This window comes from Macrobrachium rosenbergii, chromosome 41 (assembly GCF_040412425.1).
Source record: "Macrobrachium rosenbergii isolate ZJJX-2024 chromosome 41, ASM4041242v1, whole genome shotgun sequence".
Classification (NCBI taxonomy): domain Eukaryota; kingdom Metazoa; phylum Arthropoda; class Malacostraca; order Decapoda; family Palaemonidae; genus Macrobrachium; species Macrobrachium rosenbergii.
Window position 1 is genome coordinate 24,888,197 of NC_089781.1, and position 24,617 is coordinate 24,912,813.

General features: G+C 35.9%; 1 protein-coding gene and 10 non-coding genes across 14 annotated transcripts in view; 7 read left to right on the plus strand and 4 right to left on the minus strand.

The window, feature by feature from the left end:
• melt (melted) overlaps window positions 1–16,439 on the plus strand; it is a 59,678-nt gene extending 43,239 nt beyond the window's left edge. For all 4 annotated transcript variants that reach the window (XM_067084184.1, XM_067084182.1, XM_067084185.1 and 1 more), the window contains 7 exons: window positions 1,320–1,455; window positions 1,870–2,009; window positions 2,525–2,653; window positions 3,137–3,265; window positions 4,401–4,526; window positions 5,183–5,320; window positions 11,280–16,439. In XM_067084184.1, coding sequence (XP_066940285.1) covers window positions 1,320–1,455; window positions 1,870–2,009; window positions 2,525–2,653; window positions 3,137–3,265; window positions 4,401–4,526; window positions 5,183–5,320; window positions 11,280–11,456 — 975 coding nt within the window. In that variant the 3' untranslated portion in view covers window positions 11,457–16,439. The remainder of the gene's footprint in view (window positions 1–1,319; window positions 1,456–1,869; window positions 2,010–2,524; window positions 2,654–3,136; window positions 3,266–4,400; window positions 4,527–5,182; window positions 5,321–11,279) is intronic.
• Window positions 16,440–18,397: 1,958 nt separating this feature from the next.
• On the plus strand, window positions 18,398–18,469 carry TRNAE-CUC (transfer RNA glutamic acid (anticodon CUC)). Its single transcript has one exon. It is a non-coding gene; the product is annotated as a tRNA-Glu (tRNA).
• Window positions 18,470–18,898: 429 nt separating this feature from the next.
• On the minus strand, window positions 18,899–18,980 carry TRNAL-AAG (transfer RNA leucine (anticodon AAG)). The gene has a single exon. It is a non-coding gene; the product is annotated as a tRNA-Leu (tRNA).
• Window positions 18,981–19,593: 613 nt separating this feature from the next.
• TRNAE-CUC (transfer RNA glutamic acid (anticodon CUC)) lies at window positions 19,594–19,665 on the plus strand. Its single transcript has one exon. It is a non-coding gene; the product is annotated as a tRNA-Glu (tRNA).
• A 582-nt stretch (window positions 19,666–20,247) lies between these two features.
• TRNAL-AAG (transfer RNA leucine (anticodon AAG)) lies at window positions 20,248–20,329 on the minus strand. Its single transcript has one exon. It is a non-coding gene; the product is annotated as a tRNA-Leu (tRNA).
• A 589-nt stretch (window positions 20,330–20,918) lies between these two features.
• On the plus strand, window positions 20,919–20,990 carry TRNAE-CUC (transfer RNA glutamic acid (anticodon CUC)). The gene has a single exon. It is a non-coding gene; the product is annotated as a tRNA-Glu (tRNA).
• A 309-nt stretch (window positions 20,991–21,299) lies between these two features.
• TRNAL-AAG (transfer RNA leucine (anticodon AAG)) lies at window positions 21,300–21,381 on the minus strand. The gene has a single exon. It is a non-coding gene; the product is annotated as a tRNA-Leu (tRNA).
• Window positions 21,382–22,007: 626 nt separating this feature from the next.
• Window positions 22,008–22,079, plus strand: TRNAE-CUC (transfer RNA glutamic acid (anticodon CUC)). The gene has a single exon. It is a non-coding gene; the product is annotated as a tRNA-Glu (tRNA).
• A 331-nt stretch (window positions 22,080–22,410) lies between these two features.
• Window positions 22,411–22,492, minus strand: TRNAL-AAG (transfer RNA leucine (anticodon AAG)). Its single transcript has one exon. It is a non-coding gene; the product is annotated as a tRNA-Leu (tRNA).
• Window positions 22,493–23,116: 624 nt separating this feature from the next.
• TRNAE-CUC (transfer RNA glutamic acid (anticodon CUC)) lies at window positions 23,117–23,188 on the plus strand. Its single transcript has one exon. It is a non-coding gene; the product is annotated as a tRNA-Glu (tRNA).
• Window positions 23,189–24,079: 891 nt separating this feature from the next.
• Window positions 24,080–24,151, plus strand: TRNAE-CUC (transfer RNA glutamic acid (anticodon CUC)). Its single transcript has one exon. It is a non-coding gene; the product is annotated as a tRNA-Glu (tRNA).
• Window positions 24,152–24,617: the final 466 nt, after the last annotated feature.

The following is a 24,617-nucleotide window of genomic DNA, read 5'->3' on the forward strand; positions in this document are numbered from 1 at the left end:
TTTCTCTTCACTGTTTGTTTTTATATACTATAAGCATCTCGTATGCCTTACTCCATTTATGTTTCACTTTAATGAACTTGTCTGATACCATCTGTTACATTCTATGCTTGGTACTGTATTGCATTCACCCCTACTTTCTCGACCACATTTTTGACTGGACTTTTTCCTTTTCTCCTTTTCAGTTATTGCCAGCAATCATTTTTCCTTCCCTGTCCTCTGTTGCTTGAACTCTGTCCATTCATGTTAGTAATGTACATCTTGATTGCTATGCAGCGCTACCACGGTCACACACTCTTTACAGATGTCAAACCATACACTCTTTCTATAGTCTTTTTTATATACCTTATCTTTCACTTTTGTATTCTATATGTGCTGAAAATTTTTTTTTTTGGTACTAATTAAAATCTTCATTTGAGTTTCTGTTTTAATCTTTTTTTGACAGTTTCTTCACTATCTTTTTCTTCCTCAATATCAGCTCCACTTGAAGGAGTCTTATGTTGGTCATGCCTTGCCTGGTGTAAGAATGGAAGCTTTTTTTTTTTATTTCATTTTTACATTTTGTTGATCTGTGCTTTATAGTTCACCATTTTATCAAATACTCAGGGTTTCTTAAACATTATGCTTTGCAACTTCAAATCCTTGACACTAGAAAAATGTTTGTACTGCTTCTCTATCATGATTTCTCTTTCCAAAGCAACGATATCCTTCCATTGTTTCCTCAAAACTAAAAGTTTCGTGTCTTAAGAACATAATCTTTAGGATCAGCTCAATGATAGTAGAGTCGAACAATAGCCTTAGTTAAACCTCATAATAAAATATAATGATAATGAGCTCAGAATAACACGGCAACTAGCACTTGGGTCTGGAACTTCAGCTTCTCCAAAACCATTGTCATTTCATGATGAGAGGCATTTGGGTTTGAAGTTTTACAGGAAGTGCAGATTGTTTGAGTGGTGCTCGAGACTCGTAGGGCATGAAGACTTGAGGTATTGCTACTGTTGTCATAAGATTAGATTTTACACATCTAACTTATCAACAAATTGCTATTAAGTAGATTTGATGAGACGTAAGGGTTAAAATTATTCAAAAAATAATAAATAATACATTTATTAGATAAGACTACTGCATACGTCAGTGAAGTACGGAGCTCATTACTACCGTTTTCTCAGTCCATTAGGGAAGAGATTACAATGCCTGGGACATTCAAAGACTGAATGTGGGCTGTGTATGGTCATGGATTTAAAAAAAAAAAATTTGCCCTTTGTACCCTGTTGGTGTTGAAAGTGATGATGTTAAAAATGTTTTCTATTTTTCAACAGAGAATTAGTGTTTTTGAACCCTTTGCAATGAGGGACACAGTGCAACATTTTTGTGAGAAACACTTGGATAAAATCAAGAGCTACATGCAGAAAGTGTTTGTCAAGTTACCTTTGCCCGTTCGGTGTGGTATCGAAGGTAGGGTGGAGGTTCTTATGGTTTTGCTCTGCAGTTGTTGCCAGTAGCAGCTAAGCTTTTTTTATCCATGGTCATTTGTAGTAAATAGTAAAAGAAAAAAATTTAATGTGTAAGGTTTTGTATATATTGTGCACAGTTTTTAATAATCTTTAGGCCATAACTGTTGCAAGGTTTGGTATTATGTTAAAAAGTAATTGTACAGTACAGTACTTTAAAAATCTAAGATTCATGTTAACTTGTTTAGTTCCTCTTTTTTTCTTAATCGGTTTTCCTGTTAAGGCCTGCAAACATGTCAGTTAAAGTATGCTGAAAAATAATGTTTTGAGCTATTGCAATTTGAGATACATTGTGTAGAGTATCTATTGAAATTGATAAACATCTAAATACAGAAGTTTATTTTTTCTTCATAAACAGAAAGGAAAAACAAGAAACACGCAAAGCTGTATTTTGCATGTCAAGGGAAAGGAGAACACTGCCTCTATAACAAGCATTTCTTTACAATGAAAACAAGAAACCCCAGAATATGGATCCACCTGATGTTTTTAGCTTTACAGGTAAAAGAAGTAAAATTTGTGGTAACTTACCTTTTCTTGTGCTTCTGCTCAAGTGGAGGGATGAATGTTGTATTATCTTTAAGAATTAGATTTCTGAGAGAACCTTGATTTTGAGTCTGGAACCTAGATTCAGTCCTGGAAGTTGCTCGGATTTATGGACTATCTTAACATCGCCTTGTCGTTGCATTTTGACCTATTGACTTGTAATGAATATTCCATATGATCCCAGTCCCCAGGCAAATAAAATCTGTTGTGTTATTAAGTGTGAAATGTTTCATCAGAGAGCCCAGATTTCAACCAACAACAAATGAAGATCTATGGATGAAGTTGGGTTTTAAAGATTTTGACAAAATATTCAGTTTTGAATTTAAATTCCCCAGTGGGTTGTTCTTTCTTGGGTTGTTGTATGTGGTTTGCATGTGATGCTTCCTTACTGTCAGTGTTGTTGTAAAGGCAGTTTAAAAAGCAGGTATAACCTTAATGAAATATACTTCTCTTTCAATTTCCATTTATAGGCAAGGTCATCAGTAGCTCTGAGTACCAGAGAAACCCAAGTGAGTAGTCTGAAGAATTGCTGGGACATCCTGAAGTGTGACACCAAAACTTTTGTCACTTTAGTTACGTCAGCATTTCCCTTAGCCAAAGTAAGTTTGATATCGTGGATTATGTTGTTAATCCACATTTATAGGTTATTATAGGTTAACGTCAACATTGGATTTTTCTATATAACATTAAGAACCTTTCAAAAACTTGTTAAGCTGACTACTTTTTAGGCAAGTAGTTTGTGCAAGATTAATGACAACTTGTTTTGTTGGTGTAACAGGTTCTCTATTTCTTATTTAGTGTTTGCATAAATTCAGGAAAAAATACGGGGTTCCACATTTGTCCTTCAGTACATTAATTTTGTTGCTGTAATCATTCAGTTGTCCAAGGAAATACTAATAAATATAAATTTTAGTTCTGGCCATGAATTACAGATGTGGAATTGAATTAAAATTGAGTAATATTTACTGTATATTGAAGTGAAAGAAAGAATAGCCGGAACTTTCTTGTGGGTAAGATTTGACTTAAGCAGTCTTTTCTGTCAATGATGTGCTGACGAATGCATTACTGATGCTCTTTTGTAGGACATGGATATGTTGATGCACGAACTAAGAAATGCAAGATTTTTTGACGTGTTTGAGTATAATGGAGTTGAACAGCAGTGGGGCTGTTTTCTCTGCAATCACCCAGATCGTGCAAGAGGATTTGTGGATGTAAGTTGTCAAATAACATTTAAAGTTTTTCAGTTGTTAAAATTATTTTAGGTTTGTTCATTAACATTTAGTATTTTGGTATGCGTAGTAGACAGTTAAATTCACTTTGGTAGAATTTTAAGCACAGTTTGTCTTTCACATATTCTGTGATGTTAAGATCTTAGCTGTCCTAAATGATAAAAGGTTTGTTCATTTCAGAATTAAGGATTAGGTACATTGTTGCAGTGTGTACAATCTGCTTACAGAATAGTACAGGTCAGGTAATAGAGGTTGCATGAAAGAAACAGTTCAATTAAGCAAGACAGGTTTTTACAACAAAGGTTACTTCCTGTAAAATCAGATATTTCAAGTTCATGTAGATATTTTTTATTTCTATGTGTTTCAGTCAGAAAGTCTTCAAGTTAATCATCCATCCTACAATAGAACCCCCTTCTGTGAATGATGCAAAATTAAAAAACATACCAAATTTACACTACTCAAATACATTGGGAACAATGACAGAAAGGCCCCCACCATGCAGTATGCACAGTTGGGTCCATATCTGTAACTTGTGTGGGATTTGCTGCAATATCTCTTTGATAGGGAAACTTGGTTCACATTGTTGTATTCATATTACCTAATGTTGCCTCTGTTTATACAGCAGATTTCTCTTCAGTCTTACTCATTTTTACATAGCATCCTAGTCAGTTTAATATTACCAGGAGTATGTAGTATGGGCAATGTAGGATCAGTTATAGTATGCTTTTAGAATTGTTTAAAAATTTTTAGGAAATTTTAAATTGTATCAGTATTAGAACATAAGTACTCTTAAAATATGAAAATTCTTCCAGATAATAAACTTTCAGAAGATGAAATACTGGATGATTGTCAAGTATACTTGGGTAAGCTTTTCCATGTTTAGCAATTGATGAGAGGTTGAGGCCACCACTTTATGGTGGTATTTTTGGGAGTCCTTTATGATTCTTGGAGCAAATTTTTTCGACACTTACTCCAGATGTAGCTGTCAACTTTGTTTCTCCTATATAATATAAAGCATGCACAATTTACAAGTTGCACTCCTTAAGAGAAATGTTCACAATAAAAATACATTAACTTGTGTCCCGTTGTTATCTGCCTACGAATGTCAATGTTCCAGGAGGATACACCTGTTATCGAAGGCCAGTTGAAGGAAAAGAAAAGCAAGTGGAAGATATTTCGCAAGTGGCGCACTAGGTATTTTACCCTTTCTGGAGCACATCTGTCTTACAGAGGGGCAGGCACGGTAAGGATGCTTCCTACACCCCTTTTGCATTCACAACATAGTCATATTTTGTTTAGGTGCATAGAGATAAGGTCAGTTGCCAGGGGTATAAAAAAAAAATTTCAGGAACTTTCAAGTTTGTCATGTTTGTACACTGTATTGGGATTACAAAAGTAGCATTCTGTAACAAAAGCCTCTTAGTCATCAGGTAAATTTTCTTGACTGATAAACTGTTGTCAAGCAGTTTTACATTTTTTAACAACTGTACTCTGCTTTTGATTCAAGGCATTGTTAAAACAGGGCAGAAATGGAAAAGTTAAGCAAAAGTATTAAATTTAACTGATGAAAGATTTGCTAAGAGAGGAATACAAATGTAAGCAAATTTATGAATTGTGAAATTTTATAAAGAGAATTAGAAAATGGTTTTAGTTGACAAATATGGACTGCACATGAAGAGCCTGGGCTTGAAACCAGGCTGTGCTTAGAGGTGGTTAAGTTTTTCCTGTAGGGTGGAAAAAATTGAGTTTGTTCAAGGTCAGTGAAAATGTCAACATGTAATGGTTGGTACACTTGAGTGTGAGGAGAAATTGCAGAATGTTTACTTTCAGATTGTTTGTTTATTATAATAGTTTCTTGTAATCGTCTCCAATTTTTAATTTTCATGTTCCCCTTAATAGGAACAAGACAAAGCTGAGAAAGGAGGCATTGATGTTCACAAAATAAGATCAGTTAAAGTTAGCCGAGGAGGCAGCCGACACATTCCTAAAGCTTTCGAGATCTTCACTGACAATAAGTCTTTTGTACTTAAAGCCAAGGTAAGTGGTTTAAAATTTGTACAGTAGGTTATGTTGAATTTTTTCAAATATCCAGTAACATCACTGATAGCAATTTATGTAAAAAGTTCAGTCATGTAGCAAAAGTGGAAGCTGTGAAGAGTTATTGCTAAGGATGAATTGATCTTAAATTATTAAACAAGGTTTGGATGTAGGTTATTAATAAAAATTTGTATAAAAATAATCTATTTAAAATTAGTAACATTAACTACAGTATTCCAAAACATGCAAGTGTTCATTCAATTTAGGAACTACATTGATTGCATTATGAAGCAAACTGGAACGACAGCAATGATATATCATTGACTATTTTAAAAATTAAAGGCAAGGATTATTTTAGTATAATATCCATCTGGCACTGGGTACTGAACTTGTTTCCATGGACTGCTGTGTATCATTTCTTACAAACTGTGTATATTCAGCCATTCTTGCTTATAAATCTGATCTTGTGTCAATGGTCTGCTCCTGTGAGTCAAACCACGTCAGTATGTATATTTGTGTGATTAAAAACTACATTGGTGTCAGATGCTGTTGTCTCAGCCCAAGTATTCTTAGCTGCCTCTCATCTACCTGCAAGTGTTTCTCAAAGTGCCATTGGTGGTTCCTTCAGTTACCACGTTTTTGCCACTCGTGCTTTATCATCGCATATTGCTCGTCTACAACATAGTCTTTTGCCCTGTGGACCTTCCCTGTTGCTATGCAATCCTTTCTTTCTCAAGAATATTCTTATGATAAGTGGAGAAAATTAATTTCTGAACCCTCTGTCATCTTATTTGTGTTTGATAAGATGTAGTAGGTACATAGCCTTATCCTACATCGCTATTCTCCTGCCAGGGGTTACTTTTCAAATTTCATGTCTCTTCTTGCTGCTCAGAGTGTGCGGTATAGGCACCTGTTTGTATCATCCACTGCTCCTTCCATTTTTGTTTGCTACCTCTGCTAATTCTATTATTTTTCTAGCTCCTCTGACTTGGTTGCTGCTCTCTTGCTTGTGTGATTTTCGACTAATGCCAGATAGCAGTTTAGCTCTGCTCAGGATAGGGGTATCGCTGGTGAATACGTGTGTTCCTGGACTTCTTTCATCCTCAGTTAATCTATATTATATATATTCTGTATTGATGATCCCACAGACTTGTGTGTGACACTTCTTAATGATGAACTAGCAAGAGCTTGAAGAGAGCTCTAATTAGCTAAACCTCTCCTCTTGGTTCACTAGGATATTCTTTGAGTGGTGGGTCATGGACTATCTGGGGTATGATCCATCTCTTCATTCTTATCAATAGAAGGAGAATTATAATTCAGAGTTACTTAGCACAGGATCTTATTCCCCTCACCCATTGAGACTTGCAAATGATATCCCTGTTACCTTTGAAAACAAAGGAAACCCAGACATCCTTTGGAACAGTTTCAATGGGTGAGGGGGAGGAGAACCTGTGAAAAGCAACTTTGAAGTATAATTTTTCTTATCTTGATGAGGATGAGGAAATTGATCATATCTCTGATAGTCTACAACCCACCATTCACAGAATATCCTTGTGAATTAAGTGGAATGGCTAATTAATAGCTCTAAGGTCTATAAGCTCTTGCTACTTCATCATTAAGAAGCTTAATGCAGAAGTTTGGTAGGGTGGTCAATATTGAAGGAGTAGCAGACATAACTGAGGATGAAATAAATCATCCTGGTACACATGTATTACCAGCAATACCCTATCCTGAGGAGAGCTAAACTGCTATCAGGCATTTAGCAGGAAATCTGCCATTCATGAAAGAGTGATCAGAAGTAGAGAACTGGCAGCAAAATTCAATCTTCAACTTTTAGCATAGATAAAAATCTTCCCTTCTCTTCTGTTCTCCCTCACTACTTTAGGGTCTTTTCGAGGTTCACTGTCTGCCATACCTCCATAGTCCTTTCTTGTTATTTCATCCAATTGTCTCTTAACTATACCATTCCAATGTGGAGGCAGGTTCTTGATGGCAAGATAGTTCCAGTCAGAGAAGAGATTGGTTTAGAGTCACTCACTCCATACCTCACTCTTTTAATGTATGATCTTGATAAACCAGCTCAAGAAAAAATAACTCCCTTCTGTGCAGACACTTAAGTCAGTCTGGGAGTTTGTCAACAGAGGAATGTGTACTTTGAACATAAATCATCTGATCACCAGGAAAGTACTTTTGCTTTCATGATGATATCCTTCATTCCCTTACTGCTTTGACTGGGTCTTCAAGGTCCTGGGTGTGGAGGTCAGTTAGGAGAAATCAGATTTGTCCCATTCATGCAGGTGGTGAATCGAGGTATATTACTTGAAATAACTATTGGCAGATATAGTCGCTTCTAGAAGACCATCAATGAGTTTCTTTGCTGACCCTCCTCAAACTACCAAGTCTTAGTTATCACCTGGTAGCTTTGAAGAACTTTGCTTCTTCACAGTAATTTGCTTCCCTCCAGCAACAGTTATTGTAATGTCTTCACTGATCCTGGCATTGTGAGTATCTTGATTTTTGTTGTGGGCTGGTCTTAAGTCTTCAAATATTTAAAAATGCCCATCTTGTAATGCTGTTTGTATGGAAATTATGCAGTCTTGGTGGTTATTCTCAGCAGAGCTTATCAGATTCTTTTGTTGGAACTCCATGAATGCAAATGTCTACCAGACTTCAAGAGTTTACGAACATCTCCTTTGTTATGTATTAGCCATGTTGAATATAAAATTATCAGCCATGTTGAATATAAAATTATCATTATCCTGTTTCTCCACAGCTAGATGCTCCAGTTTAGGGTTGGCTTGACACCTAGGTATTCTGCTGTTTCAACTGCAGAGATCCTACAGAAAGTATAACACTAGAGCACCTGGATTATACACTCCTGTTTATCCATACAGCAAGAATGGTTCCTTAGACCTTGTGCAAAGCTTGTTTTGAACATTATACCAGGTCTTTTCCTGCAACCTCACTTTCACCCAATTTCACTGTGATCCGTTGTTGCCACACCTGAAAAGCAGACAAAAAACATTTTGGAGTAAAAGTGTATGAACTACGGTGACTGGTTTGTATAATACACATTTAGGCAGGTTGCAGAAAATGGATTAAAGGAGCCTGCGGCCAAATCAGTTCTTAACCCCCTTTAAGTCTCATAAGCTGCTTTTGGCCATTTACTGGTTATCCCCTCTTTAGTATTTTGCACTTTTCAATTTGGTAAGTCTGTGCTTTCCACATACCATAGTGCTGTGTAATCTTACAAGATTCTTTTGGTACAGAGTTTAATAAACCTTACTTCTTAACATCTCCTAGCAAGGATAAATTGATACTAGATTCTCCTGCTATCATCATCTATCATAAATGGTCTGCTGTGTGTGTTACCAGTGTGGTTTACCTGTACATCTTTTGATGTTTATTTGCTGTCGACCATGTCCATTCAGTTTGATGGGTTCCAGTCTTTCATGTTCATCCTCCTCTTCACTTCACCCAAATTATCCGTCACATACACGAGTGTTTTTCCAAGTTTACCATCTTGCCTCTTGAAATAGGTAGTGTATGGTTTGCATCTTCCATAGCAAATCCATCTCCCTAGTTTTTCTTCAGAGCTCCATCGGATGTTTAAAACAGTGTCCTGCCCTTGATATCCAGTGTCCTTGTCTTTCCTCTTACTTTTCAGATGAATAGCACAGTGAAGCAAGTCCAGTATTGCCTCGCAGTTCAGTGGAGACAGCTGCAGACGCACATTTGTGTTTTCTTTTTTCAAATCTCATAACCCTTGAGATCCCAATGAAAAATATTGAAATTGTTGAGATTCTGACAACAGCACCTGCAAAAAATACAACTTTTGGAGTGATAACCAATAACATTTTGACCTGAGCTAATTGTAATATCTGAAGAATGTATAGGATTGTCAACTATATTTTCTTTGAAAGTTGTGTATGTTCGTGAAACTAGCCTGAAATAGAAAATAAAAAATATCAGGCAGTCACTAGAGCAACCATGTATCTGTATACATAAAAAAAAAAAAAAAAAAAAAAAATAGAAAATTAGCAACTCTCAAATTGTTACCTCCATGCTGGGACATAAAAAATTTTTCTTGAAGCTCAGTGCATCTACTCATGTTTGAGTTGTCTCACCCTAACCTAGTTTCTCGCAGTATGCAAAACTCATAAACCAGAAAAAATTGTGCAGATATGGTTCTCTTGTGAAGGCCTCATATGCAATAACTGGAATAAATAGCAATAACGTAAACATTATGGAAAATTAACTATTATGATAAATACTCAAGGATATAAATTATATCCAAAGAGAAACATCTCTTGGAACTTGAATCTTGCCATAATTGTCAGAATATGGAGAAGAACTTGAAATCTTTTGGTTGTCGATACAGTTTGAATCATGTCATTGTTGCCTCAATACCTAAAATTGAATAAATGCTTGACTAAAAAGTTTAAAAAGTAAAATGACTAGATATACTGTAATGCTGAAGGTGTAACTAGAAATAAACTTACTCCTGGATATCAAATTCTAGATATACTGTAAAGTTGAAGGTGAAACTAGAAATGAACTTACCCTGGATATCAAATTCTTATCACTTCTGTGTTACTTTATAGCAAACCATAAAGCAGTTCCAAATTTATTACACTTGGAGTTCTTCAGTGGATGTTGGCCAAAATGTTGGTGCACTCCTACCTTTTTAATGTATGAATGTTGCCAACAGCACTGGAGGGGTTTGTTCATAGCAAGAACACAACAGAATTATTTTTCCATACTGATAACGTTGAATTTCTGAACTGGGTGGTTGTCACTTTACTGCAGTAATGTTGGTGATAGCTTATGCAAGTTTTTTCATAAAAAGATCATGGTTGATTATTTTCTTAAGCTTAACATTTTCCTGTTTGTTTAGACCAAGAGAATTCTTTATCCAGAATGTTTTCTGTAGCACTCTGTGTCAGTATATTGGGAAAGTATCTTTTTATTTAATACATTCCAATGCTGGAAAGTTTCCTCTCGTGAATTTTAACAAAAAAAGGGGTAATAGCCATTAACTCATGTTACAAGAAAGGATACCCCGAAGTATTAGGTATTTTTTTTCTTTGTGGGGGTGGGGGGTTAAACATCTGTGCAGTTAAGTAAGCTTCTGTACCTGCAAAGTACAGTAGATCAGTTGAGAGGGAAGATGTTACTCAGCTCATGGTTTAGAGGCCTCTGTACAACTTTTTATGTTAATGAGAGAGAGAATCACAAATATATATCATATATATATATATAGCTGAATTAACCGCTTTGGTCAAGTTTTACAACTGAACTGAGGAAACTGGTGTATTACTTAGTTTAGCATACAATGCACCAGCAAACAGGTGACAACTTGAAGGGTAAAATGTATACAATACCTTAAACAAAACCATCTTAATTGCTTCAGTCTAGTTTTATAACTGCAATGAGAAAACTGGTGTTTTGCTTAGTTTAAACATACAACACACCAGCTAACAGTTCACTTCTAAGGTAAAATGTACACAGTGTCTTTTAACAAAGAGGGAGGGAAAATAAAACATGGAAAGTAATGGTGAAAACTCATTGTAAACATTTAGATTATGGTAAAAAGACATTCAGTGCTTGTTATAACAGGAGCAGCTTAATGTCTTTCACTGAAGTTTTGTTTAGAATAATTTTTAAAACTGATGGAATTCAGAAAACGGGATCATCTCCCCGGGGGGGTATTTACTTTTTTGTAAAAAAGAAATAATTAGTCTGTCTGTCCTGAAGGTAGCAATTCTAGTTTAGGCAATGATTCATCAATATTGAAAGAGAATTCAGCAATTCAATTAGCTGGAAAAGTGAATAGCGTCATGAGAAAATGTTAGTTGGTTTGTAATTCATATCAACTTTCACCATCTGTCAAGTATTTTCCAGAAAAAGATGGACATCTGACCTGTATTCAGTAGATAAAAAGTTTCTTCATTTTCAGGATTCCAGTAATGCAGAAGAATGGGTACGCTGTCTTTCGATTGTGGTAGCGCATTCTCATTCACGGGAAGAACAGACCCATGGAGCACCAAAAACTACCACATCCATTCCCCGCAGCTTCATGTATGGGCATCATTCATCATCTTCATCTTCATCAGCCATGCGTACAGCTGTGTGATTTTATATACTCATTATTTCCCATATTTACTCATCAGAGTTGATGCATTACTAAAACAAGGCAAATTCATGCTGTAGGGATTAAAAAATATATATAATGTGGCATTTTCATAAATTGTATTCAGGTTGTCAGTACAGTATTACTACAGAAATTCAGATTTTTACTTTTACCCATATGGAGAAAGCTTATCAAGCAGCTATTAAAAATTACTTTCACCCATATGGAGAAAGCTTACCGAGCAGCTATTAAAAAAATGTGAAATTTAGCGCTTTTTGTGGAATTGCTTACGATATGTAGCCTTTGGAAATGGCCTTGAAAATATAAAGGATTGTTTATGATAGTTTCGTCATCTTTTTCTCCTATACTACATGCATAGCATAAGTCAAGGCACCTACTTGAATGAAAAGCAATGTTGATGATGTATTTGTTTGTCAGAAACTGAAAACATGTTCAAAAGTAACTGAATTGGTTCTGAATGGCTATTTAAAGGTTTTCTGTGTAATAATTAAATATTTAATATGAATTTATTCATTAATGATATAGTTTTAAATTCATTGATATAGTTTATTAAGTGGTTAAATATAATTCTAAGCAAATTTATCCAAACAATTACTGTTTTTGGGTTATCAATTACCATTTTAAGAACTAAAAGTACAGATTTTTATCCATTACTTGGCTTTGGAAAGTAATGTTTATGAGAATGCCCAGAAATACAACAGAATTGTCTACATTGTTGAGATATGTTACTTAAGTATATTTTAATGAGGTCTTGTGCAATATTAAACATATTCTAGATTTTAAAAAGCTGGCTATGTTCTATATAGTTCTATTTTTAGAATATTGCTTTCGTAGCAATACACTGCTGATTCTGTCAAGTATTGCTACATAATGACCTAAAATTAAGGGTATTCTAGAGGATGTTACAAAGATGAATTTATAGATTGAACATTTTTAACATAGATATTAGAGACTAAATATTGTACCTGTATTACTTTCTATTTACTTCAAATAATATAATGATAGGAATATAAAAGAAAATATTCTAAATGGGTCAGACCATTTTTTTTTTTTTTTCTCTAAAAGACCTTCAGCTTGCTTCTCTCCTAAATTACATAAGTCTGCCATTCACAATAACTATTTTACTTGGTGACCTGTCGAAACACATTTACTCTGGAGAAATAGTAAAGAATGACAAAATCGTAAATAAAAACTAATGGTGAACAATGATTCTTAAAGTAATGAGGTGTATGCTACTAACTTGGATTGGGCAAAAACCATGAATATTATAGTGGTTTAAATTTTTACTTGTCTGTTATACACTCCGAAAGTGTTGAGATTAAACTCCCCACAATCTATACACTCCATTAGTGTTGATATTAAACTCCCTGCTTTATATTTGAAGAATAATATTTCTCACTGATACAATACATCTCCACTAAGAGAATAGCACCTTAATTTCTATGGTTCCCCTAAGCAATTATACATTTTCAGTTTGTTACTTCCTAAGTAGAAGAGTTCACTTCTTTTCTAAAGTATAGGGCATTCAATCCTTTCCCCATAAGAAGTTTCAGTAAAGGAGTAGCTTCTCAATGAACATATAAGAGTATTCCAACTAAAGATTTCAAGTAGCCGTGCTATTAGTACAGTAGCTTATTTTACAAAAAAAGTCGCACAGAGATGTCAAGATATTCCATGCATAACCAGAGAACGATGGGAGAAAAGAAGGGACAAAAAAATCCCAAGAGAAATGAGTAATGTGGTAGTGGTGAATGGAAGAATTGTGTGAAGCGTAATGCATAGGTCTTTACCCTATAGTTATGGTAATGGTCTGTTGGCAGATTTTGACAGTAAGGTGTTAGCGTAGTCATCCTCCAGTCTAACGAGATTTAATGTATGGGAGGATGTTATAGGAAGACAACTTTAACTTCAAGCTATGTTAGGCAGCTTTTACAAAGGCGGCAACTCTCCAATTTCAGGATGTAATGAATTTTTAATCCATAATTTAATCATTGTCATTAATTCCCTGTGTGTGTGTATATATATGGTATTTACAGTGCAATCTTTAGTTTTAGTTCTTCCTTGTATGCAAATTAAGCAGTTTGCAGGGCAGCTTTAAGATTAGGATATGATCACTCCGTACTTAAAAGGTCCATTTGGATGTTCCCATTCATCACAGGGTAACTGGATTAATAACTTTTAAACTTATCCCTTAAACATGTGTTCTGTCTACAGCTTGTATCATCCAGTCTCTATAGATTATCAGTAATAGTCAGCATGAGCCATTTGCTTTTTTTTCTACTCTTGAAATCTTGTTACTAGAAACTAAAAAGACTTATTTATATAAGTAAAAAATACTCTTATAATACAGTTTTAAGTTTGTTTTAACATTTTACAAATTTTAGCTGCATCATTTTAATCAACAGATGATCCCTTGTGATTTTATAGCAGTGTGATGCATAGTCTGTTTTGTGATCTACATAAGCTCTGTTGGTTTTGTTCTCATAGTTTAATGTATAGTAGTTGATGATGATTGTGTATAGCACACAAGTAGTGTTATCCTCTAGTAGGTCATTCTGTATATGTGATTGGTATTGTATTTATTTTTATATGGAACAAGTTTATCTCTAGAAAGGACCTTACTGTACGGTTAATATATGCAATGATTAAGTAGTTCTGTTGTGGTTTTGTTTCAAGGCGCATGTAGTTGTCTTGTTCGTGTGGTGTCATCTTCAAAAAGGCAGGATTTTGAATGTTTTCAGTATTAACTTTAATGACTCTTCCCAAAAATTATATTATGAATTCTGTTTCAAAAGTGTTTTAGCTAACTATCTATTGCTAGGTGTAGTATAATGGCTAGGCATTAAAGCATTTTGCCACAGCAAGGTTTTATCTTTGCATTGCACAAACTGAGTAATTAGTAATGCTTGACTTTATGCAGATCATTTGAAATATGCTACAGTATTGCCAGCAGATTAGTTGTACCAACTTCTGCTTGTCATTTGTGGATAAACAAAGTGCTAGTTGACTTGTACTAAATATTTCATTGAAGAATGTCATCCAATAATTATGCCTTTTGTGTGTGTCAGTGCTAATTTTGGATTTAATAAGCTTTCAAATTGTCTTTTTTCCTGGAGATGACACTACAGGAATATCATGCTAACTTTTTGGTGTTAAGGCTAATTGTTGGTACTTAGAAGATTTTTGTTTTGGATTAATTGTGAAGGATTAAGCAATACAGCTTTTGTATTCTGATTCTTCAAGCAGTCTACAAAAGAAATAGCTCATTTCCTCTGTAGTGTTCCTCTGTTTGTTGGTATTATTAGAGTAGTTTCTGTCACTGTCTTGTTGGTTTATCTTGCTGAACAGATGACATTAACTTTACTATCCTGTGCCTTGCGTACAGAATGGTTTAAGTCAGGTCACGAAAGTCGTACAGATATGACTTTAGGGAAGGCTGAGAGAGGGTTTTGGATGTTTGTGAGCAGAGGAACTGCCAGTTGTATACTGTTTCATGATCTCATGTTTATTTTTGTTACCTATTAACTTTACCAGTTTATTTTTACACTATAAAATTTCCCAGCGTGAAATTTATAAAGATATTGGCACTAAGTTCACACTAAGGATATAATTCCTGTACCCATAGCTTCAAGTTTTTTTTTTTTTTTTTTTTTTTTGTCTTCAGGAATGCCCATTAATAGAATTGTTTCTACCTCGTCGTCAATTTTAACTTTGAAATATCTATAAATTCCCCATTAATGAAATCTGGGAGGTCATGTAAGCTATCAGAGGACAAGTTAAATTATCATTCAATATTTATTACACTGTGTGAATTGGTCTGTGAACTAACTTTTGTGATGCTTGAAGAAATTCTGATTGGAAAGTCATTATTTCCTGTTTGATCAGTGATAATGTAGTCTATGTTGAATAACTAATGAGCAAACAGCCATAAATAATATACTACAATTTGTTTGTTGTTGTTTTATGGAACACCAAGTACCTTTCCCCAAAAGAATTTACATATTGACAAATGCTGGTACATGTGGCAGTGTTATGAAGTTTCCTCTGCAAAGTTACAGAGAAATTAAAAGTGGACCTTCACTTTTAATTTAATGAGGTGTAAATAAAATTGGTTTTAATGTAGTGTAAATAAAATTGGTAAAGTTCTTTGGGTTTTCAAAATGTTCATTTTTATAAAGGGAGTGTGTATGTGGGGGATAATGATAAATTATAGTGTACCTTAAGTTTATTTTGGATTATGGTCAGTCTTCTATGAAAAGTTTAAAAGGTAGGGCAATGAGCCTTAGGCATTGTTAGGTGGATTTCATCCTCAAGCTTATCTGTTGTAAATAATGTAAATATCTCTCTTGTGTATTTTTGAATGTCATGTTTATATATATCGAAAATTTCAGTCTTCCACTCCAAACAGCGGACCAATATTTTTATACTTTCAGGTAGCCATCTCCATTCATGATTTCCTGGCTATTTTTTGAGGTACAGTATAAGGGCTAAAACACTTGAAAGAATATCTGGCTTCTTTCAGCTCTAGCCACAGACACTAGCTGATTCTGTAATTAGTAGGAGAAGTAGACACCGGCTTGAAGTAGTAACTTTACGATAATCATCGTGTGTTGACGTAATAAATCTGTAAAACTAGAATGGCTTAGAATATTTCCATAGATCTTATGGATGTTGAAGAAAATCTCTCGACAGCGGTTTGTGGTGTTAACCGACATCCATACAAGGCTGTCCCTGCCACACTGTTATGCCAAATGGGGCTGAGTCAAATTCTGGTCTTCTTTTGCCAGCCCATCTGTTCCCTCCATATAAAAATAAAAAAAATTTATATCTGGCTCTTGATGTTGCCATTTAATGGATATGGTTTTTAGGATTTCTGCTGTACTGTATATTTAGCTTTGTTAACTGTTAATAATGAATGCTTTAATTTTGTACTCTTGACAAAAATAAATATTTATTGAAAATTTGTTCTTCTCTTTCATTTTTCCTTCATTTATGGAAAACTTCTACAGTATACGGTACATGCTGCTGGTCATTCAAGTAAGAAACTATTCCAGTTCTTCAACAAACCTCAGTTTCATTAATAAAACCATTAAATTTGTCTTTGTCACAAATAACGGAAGATTTTATCACTTGATGTCAGGATTAATGAACTGACAGCCTGAATAGAGTGAAGATATTTGAAATGGTGTACATTCATTTTAATAATACGCAGTTTATGAGAAGACAATAAATACCATTAAAGGAAATTTTTGGCTAAGTAAACAATATTTCCTAATTGCAACCACAAGGCCAGCCCATTACTGTATTACTATTTCTTCATTCTACCAGTGATAAGGACAGAATATATCCTAACAATACTGTCTGACACAGAAATGCCTAAAACTGCACGGATAAACCATATCATGATAGTGCACTAACTATAAACCTTAATACCAACAAATTTTCAAATAAAATATTATCAAAGCTTACCTCAAACGACGATATAAACATCCAAGATGGGGCTACAGTAAAGTGAAGTGTCTATACCTTCCTTTGCAGGTGCTTTTAGAGCTGATTTATCCACTTGGTTTAATTAAACATGCCGATTTACACTCCAAACTTGAAGCAGTGGATGTATACCAACTGTTCTGAAAGGAAAAATAGACATTTAATGTGTCCTAATGTAAAAATTCAAACTTGAAGCAGTGGATGGCTAGCAACCTCAAGCTCCAGTTTTAAACCAGTACCGAGACCTCTCTCATGTTGAATATTGGCTGGCTACTTATACAGCTATTAAACCATCTAAAAAATTTTACCACTTGAGAGCATATCTAAAATACTATGAACTAAAACGTCTTCCCATTCAAAAGGCAAACCTTTAATTCACCAAGGCTCTCCATACAAACTGGAAGGTTGAACTGATGCTGTAACTTGGCCCATGCTACTCCCCGTAGGGGGGAGGGGTAGTGCCGTCAGTACATCTTATGCGGTGCACTGTAGGCATTACTTAAGGTTCTTTGCAGTGGTCCTTTGGCCCCCTAGCTGCAACCCTTTTCATCCTTTTAACTGTACCTCAGTTCATATCTCTTCCATCTCACTTTCCACCCTCTCAAACAAGGGTTTCATAGTGCAACCGCTAGGTTTTCCTCCTGTTACACCTTTAAATAAACCTTTATTATCAGTGCTGCATGACCTCATAGGTCCTAGTGCTTGCCTTTTGGCCTAAATCTTATATTCCCATTCCAATTCCAATCCCATGAATCTTTGGCCAAAACTGGATAATCATACAAAGCTTCTATTCAACCTGTTTGTGACGTCTGTTAGATAAGTTACCAGTGTTTATATTTTACTGTAGCAAGGATAAACCCTTCCACACTAGACTAAAAAATTACTTTGTATGCAAATTCTTATACCACTTAAATAGTGTCTGTAATGTAATGTTCCATCTCCAGGCAATAGTTGTTGGAACTTGCTTGTAACATACCTTCTCTATAACTGGGTTTAATCATGAAAGGTGCTTGAACATTATGAATATGGGCTTATTATTCAATTGCCTTTTTTTATAATTTGGGGAGCATCACTGTGACCAAAATTACAAAACTGAACTGCTTCTGAAGTCTTAAAGACACTAGCCAATACTGGTGACCATACCAATACATCCTAATACAGTACTCCTTTGTAAAGGACTTATGAGAAATCACACAACTAGTGTTTACAAGATAAAAATTACGTAGCTCAAAGTTTAAATTAAAAATACGGTGATTATAGTCAACATACTAATCACATAGTATCAACACAAAAGTAATTAGTATTATCTCAAGAGAGGAAAAACCAGCTCTTGCAGATCTCACTCGTGAGGCTTGGGTTTGCTCAAAAGAAAAGATGAGAAGCAACATACCAATACCATCCTTTCCAGTAATTACCTTTTAATCCTATCTTCTATATCCCGTGTGGTCTAGTGGCTAGGATACGCGGCTCTCACCCGCGAGGCCCGGGTTCGATTCCCGGCACGGGAAGATATTTTCAGGTGGAAGTGTCTGGTAACAACAGAGTTTGCTACAGAGTTGACTGTTGTGGTTTCCTGAAATACAAAATATAATGGTTAATATAAAATATATTGTCTTAATGTAACAGTATGACTTACACTGTATCTTTAAATACCATGCTACACTTGCTTACCTTGGCTGAATGCCATAATAGATGACTCCTGTTATTTCTTTTGGGGAACAGGTCAATTCAGTTGTTGTCATTCTAGACCAAGCCAGCAATATGCTGGCATGGGCTCTTGCTTCTAGAGCAACCCATAACAATTCAGTTATTTTCTAACCAATTTTATCCAACTCTTCTTTTTCGGTCAAAATGGACCGGCAAATGATTGAAATCACACTTCAAGTTAATGTATACAGTATGCCACATCATTAGGAAACAGACACACAAAAATCCCTTGGCAGCGGTGGGATTCGAACCCACGCCCCCGAAGAGACTGGTGCCTTAAACCAGCGCCTTAGACCGCTCGGCCACGCTACCTGATGAAACATGTTTCAGCCATTCAGTCTCCCTCAAACATAAAAATTCATCTTATAAACACAAAATATGCTATGAGTTATATTCCAAATTTCCATATTGAAACAAGGTCTTTCTAACCTCAGAGGCTAACTTGAAATAATACATAAAAAAACCTCTTGCATATGGACTCTATTTGGCATGTTTTTCCACTAAATGCAGCTCAGTAATGAATACATTTGAAACAATGCATAGGAATTTACATCAGTTAGCACAGATTTTCTTCTATCATTATTCTTCCAAAATTAACACAGTGCAATAAGCCTTCACGGTACAACACTACCTCTAAACATAAATTTTGCAGTTCTCATAATTGGCTAGTAATCATTTACAGTTCTGAAACCATTATTTCTTTGTCAACCTGAAACATTAAACACAAGACAACCCAAGTCAAAAGATTTGTTGGTGTAAGTAGAGAAAACCTCTCAAGAGAACCATACACTCCATGGTATGCTACTAATCCAGAATGTCTTGAAAGATATTAAAGAACAGACTGATAAACAGCCCAAAGTGATGACCAGCACATACCAGTGTTACCAACATTTCCAGTAATTACCTCCTAAGAACCAAGACCATCTCCCGTGTGGTCTAGTGGCTAGGATACGCGGCTCTCACCCGCGAGGCCCGGGTTCGATTCCCGGCACGGGAAAATGTTTTACTACGGAATTAACTACAAAAAATGTATTGTAATGGTCTGCTACAATACAAAACAGATATCGAATTAATGTAAAGATATAAAATACAACATACAGGCAGTCCCCGGTTTACGACGGGGGTTCCGTTCTTACGCCGCGTCGTAAACTGAAAATCGTCATAAACCGGAAAATCGTCGAAAATCGTAAAAAATCACAAGAAAACCTTACTTTTAATGCTCTGGGTGCATTGAAAACGATGTAAACTGCATTTATATTGAGTTTTTCATAAAAAAACTTCAAATTATGATTATTCTGCCGTTTTGGAGCCATATTTCTTCTGTCGGATCAGCGTACAACACGTCGTAACCCCGGAACATGCGTCGTAAACTGGGAAATAATTTCTGATGAATATATTGGAAATGCGTCGTAACCTCGGAACGTCGTAAGCCGGACCCGTCGTAAACCGGGGACTGCCTGTATTAGTTCATTATCCATGCAGTCCATCTTTTTGGGCAAGTCATTGTTAAACAGCATATACTGTACATACTACATCATAGGAAAAGACAATACTGAACCGCATTCTCACCAAAATTCTATGGCAGCGGTGGGATTCGAACCCACGCCCCCGAAGAGACTGGTGCCTTAAACCAGCGCCTTAGACCGCTCGGCCACGCTACCTGATGAAGCATGTTTCAGCCATTCAGTCCCCCTCACATATCTCATTACGAATTCACATTGAACACACAAAATATGTAGTGCGTAAAATTCCAAATTCCCACTTTGAAACATCCTCCTACCCTTAAAGGCTAACTTGAAAAATATAAAAAACCTTTAGGATATGGACTCTACATGTGGCATGTTTTTCCATTAAATGTAGCTCAATAGTGAATACATTTGAAACACTGTGTAGGCTTGCAACTTAACACAATTCCCTAAGCCTTCAAGGTACAGCACTAACTCTGAACATAAATTTTGCAGTTCTCATACTTGGCTATTCATTTACAGTTCTGAAACCATCATTTCTTTGTCAACCTGTAACATCAAACACAGGATAACCGAAGTCAAAAGATTTGGGTGTTTTAAGCAGAGAAAACCTCTCAGAGAACCATACACTCCATGGAATGCTACTAATCAAGATACTAGACAAGACAGAACACATTAAAAGATGTTAAAGAACAACAAACTGAAAAATAGTGCAAAGTGATGACCAGCACATACCAGTGTTACCAACATTCCCAGTAATTACCTTCAGCAAACGGAGACCATCTCCCGTGTGGTCTAGTGGCTAGGATACGCGGCTCTCACCCGCGAGGCCCGGGTTCGATTCCCGGCACGGGAAAATGTTTTCCTATGGAATTTGTATTGTAATGGTCTGCTACAATCCAAAACAGGTATTGAATTAATGTAAGGATATATAATACAATACATCTCTAGTGAGTATGGGACTATATACTCTAGATATCTTAGTTGTATTCCATAAAATATGATTCCTGCATTTTTTTTTGTAAGGAAGGTCAGTTCATTTTTCCACTTGGTCCATCTTGCCCTATTACATTTGTTGGTCAGGTCGCGGTTAGACAAGGGATTAAAATTATACACAACTTTGTACATACTATATCATTACGAAAGTAATAAAACGAAAATTCTATGGCAGCGGTGGGATTCGAACCCACGCCCCCGAAGAGACTGGTGCCTTAAACCAGCGCCTTAGACCGCTCGGCCACGCTACCTCATGAAGCACGTTTCAGCCATTCAGTCCCCCTCACATGTCTTATTAGGAATTCATCTTATGCACACAAAATATGCAATATGTTAAATTCCACATTTCCACACTGAAACAAGTCTTTTGAACCTCTGAAGCTAACTTGAAATATATAAAAAACCTATAGTATATGAACTCTATAGTTGGCATGTTTTTGTATTAAATATAGCTCAATAATGAATAAATTTGAAACAGTGTGTAGGCATTTATGTCTGTTGGTACATTTTCTTCTATTATTATTCTTCCAAACCTAACACAACACCCTAAGCCTTCAAGGTACACCACTAACTCTAAACATAAATTTTGCAGTCCTCATACTTGGCTATTTATTTACAGTTCTGAAACGATTATTTCTTGGTCAACCTGAAACGTCAAACACAGGATAACCGAAGTCAAAAGAATTGGTACTGTAGATAGAGAAAACTTCTCAGAAAACTATACACTCCAAGGCATGCTACTAATCAAGATACTAGTGAAGACAGAACACATTAAACGATGTTAAAGAACAAACTGAAAAACTGTCAAAAGTGATGACCAGCACATACCAGTGTTACCAACATTTCCAGTAACTACCTCCTAAGAACTAAGACCATCTCCCGTGTGGTCTAGTGGCTAGGATACGCGGCTCTCACCCGCGAGGCCCGGGTTCGATTCCCGGCACGGGAAAATCTTTTCCTATGGAATTAGTTATTAAAAATTATTGTAACGGTCTGCAAGAATACAAGACAGATATCGAATTAATGTAAAGATATAAAATACAATACATCTCTAGTGTGTATGGGACTATACTCTAGATAATTTAGTTGTATTCTGTAAACTATGATTCCTGCATTCTTTCTTTTGGAAGGAAGATCAGTTCAGTCTTCCACTTGGTTCACCTTGCCCTGTTACCTTTGTTGATCAGGTCAGGTTAGACAAGGGACTGAAATTACACACAACTTTATATACTACATCCATAGGAAAGACACTACTGTAAAGTATTCTAACGAAAATTCTATGGCAGCGGTGGGATTCGAACCCACGCCCCCGAAGAGACTGGTGCCTTAAACCAGCGCCTTAGACCGCTCGGCCACGCTACCCGATGAAGCACACTTCAGCCATTCAGTTCCCCTCACATGTCTTATTAGGAATTCATCTTATACACACAAAATACGCAGTAAGTTAAATTCCACATTTCCACATTGAAACAAGTCTTTTGGACCTCTGAAGCTAACTTGAAATATATAAAAAACCTTTTGGATAAGCCCTCCATATTTGGCATATTTTTCCATTAAATGTAGCTTAATAATGAATACATTTGAAACAATGTGTAGGCATTTACACCAGTTAGCACATATTTTCTTGTATTACTATTCTTCCAAAATTAGCATAGTGCACTAAGCCTTCAAGGTATAGCACTAACTCTTACACATCAATATTGCATTTCTCATACCTGGCTATTCACTTTTAGTTCTAAACCATTATTTCTTTGTCAACCTGAAACATTAAACACAGGACAACCCATGTCAAAAGATTTGGCACTCTAAGTAGTGAAAACTTCTCAGAAGACAATACACTCCATGGTATCACTCTCATCAAGATGCTAGTCAAGCCAAAACACATTAAAAGATGTTAAAGAACAAACTGATAAATCAAAGTGATGACCAGCACATACCAGTGTTACCAACATTCCCAGTAATTACCTTCTATGAACAAAGACCATCTCCCGTGTGGTCTAGTGGCTAGGATACGCGGCTCTCACCCGCGAGGCCCGGGTTCGATTCCCGGCACGGGAAAATATTTTCCTACGGAATTAGCTACTGAAAGTGTATTGTAATGGTCTGCTACAGTACAAAACAGATATCTAATTAATGCAAAGATATAAAATACAACATATTAGTTCATTATCCATGCAGTCCATCTTTTTGGTCATGTCATTGTTAAACAACTTTGTATATACTGTACATACTACATCATAGGAAAAGACAATACTGAACTGCATTCTCACCAAAATTCTATGGCAGTGGTGGGATTCAAACCCACAGCCCCAAAGAGACTGGTGCCTTAAACCAGCGCTTTAAGACTGCTTGGCCATGCCACCTGATGAAGCATGTTTCGGCTATTCAGTCCCCCCTCACATATCTTATTAGGAATTCACCATGAACACATAAAATATGTAGTGTGTACAATTCCAAATTCCCACTTTGAAACATCCTCCTACCCTTAAAGGCTAACTTGGAATATATGAAAAACCTTTAGGATATGGACTCTACATTTGGCATGTTTTTCCATTAAATGTACCTGAAAAATGAATACATTTGAAACAATGTGTAGGCTTGCAACTTAACACAATGCCCTAAACCTTCAAGGTACAGCACTAACAGTAAAACATAAATTTTGCAGTTCTCATACTTGGATATTCATTTACAGTTCTGAAACCATTATTTCTTTGTCAACCTGAAACAGTAAACTCAGGACAACGCAAGCCAAAAGATATGGTACTATAAGTAGAGAAAACCTCTCGGAGAACCATACGCCCCATGGAATGCTACTAATCAAGATAGTAGTCAAGACACAACACATTAAAAGATGTTAAAGAACGACGTGGAAAAAGTCCGAAATGATGACCAGCACATACCAGTGTTACCAACTTTTCCAGTAATTACCTTCTATGAACAAAGACCACCTCCCGTGTGGTCTAGTGGCTAGGATACGCGGCTCTCACCCGCGAGGCCCGGGTTCGATTCCCGGCACGGGAAAAATGTTTTCCTATGGATTTAGTTGCTAAAAGTGTATTGTAATGGTCTGCTACAATAAAAGACAGATACTTTATTAATGTAAAGATATATAATACATTGCATCTCTAGTGCGTATGGGGCTATACTCTAGATATCTTAGTTGTATTCCATAAACTACGATTCCTGCATTCTTTCTTCTGTAAGGAAGATCAGTTCATTTATCCACTTGGTCCAACTTACCCTATTACCTGTATATACTATATCATTAGGAAAGCATTCAAATGAAAATTCTATGGCAGTGGTGAGATTCGAACCCACGCCCCCGAAGAGACTGGTGCCTTAAACCAGCGCCTTAGACCGTCAGGCCACGCTACCTGAAGCACATTTCAGCCATTCAGTCCCCATCACGTCTCACACTATTAGGAATTAATCTCATACAGAAAAAATATGCAGTGTGTTAAATTCCAAATTCCACATCGAAATAATT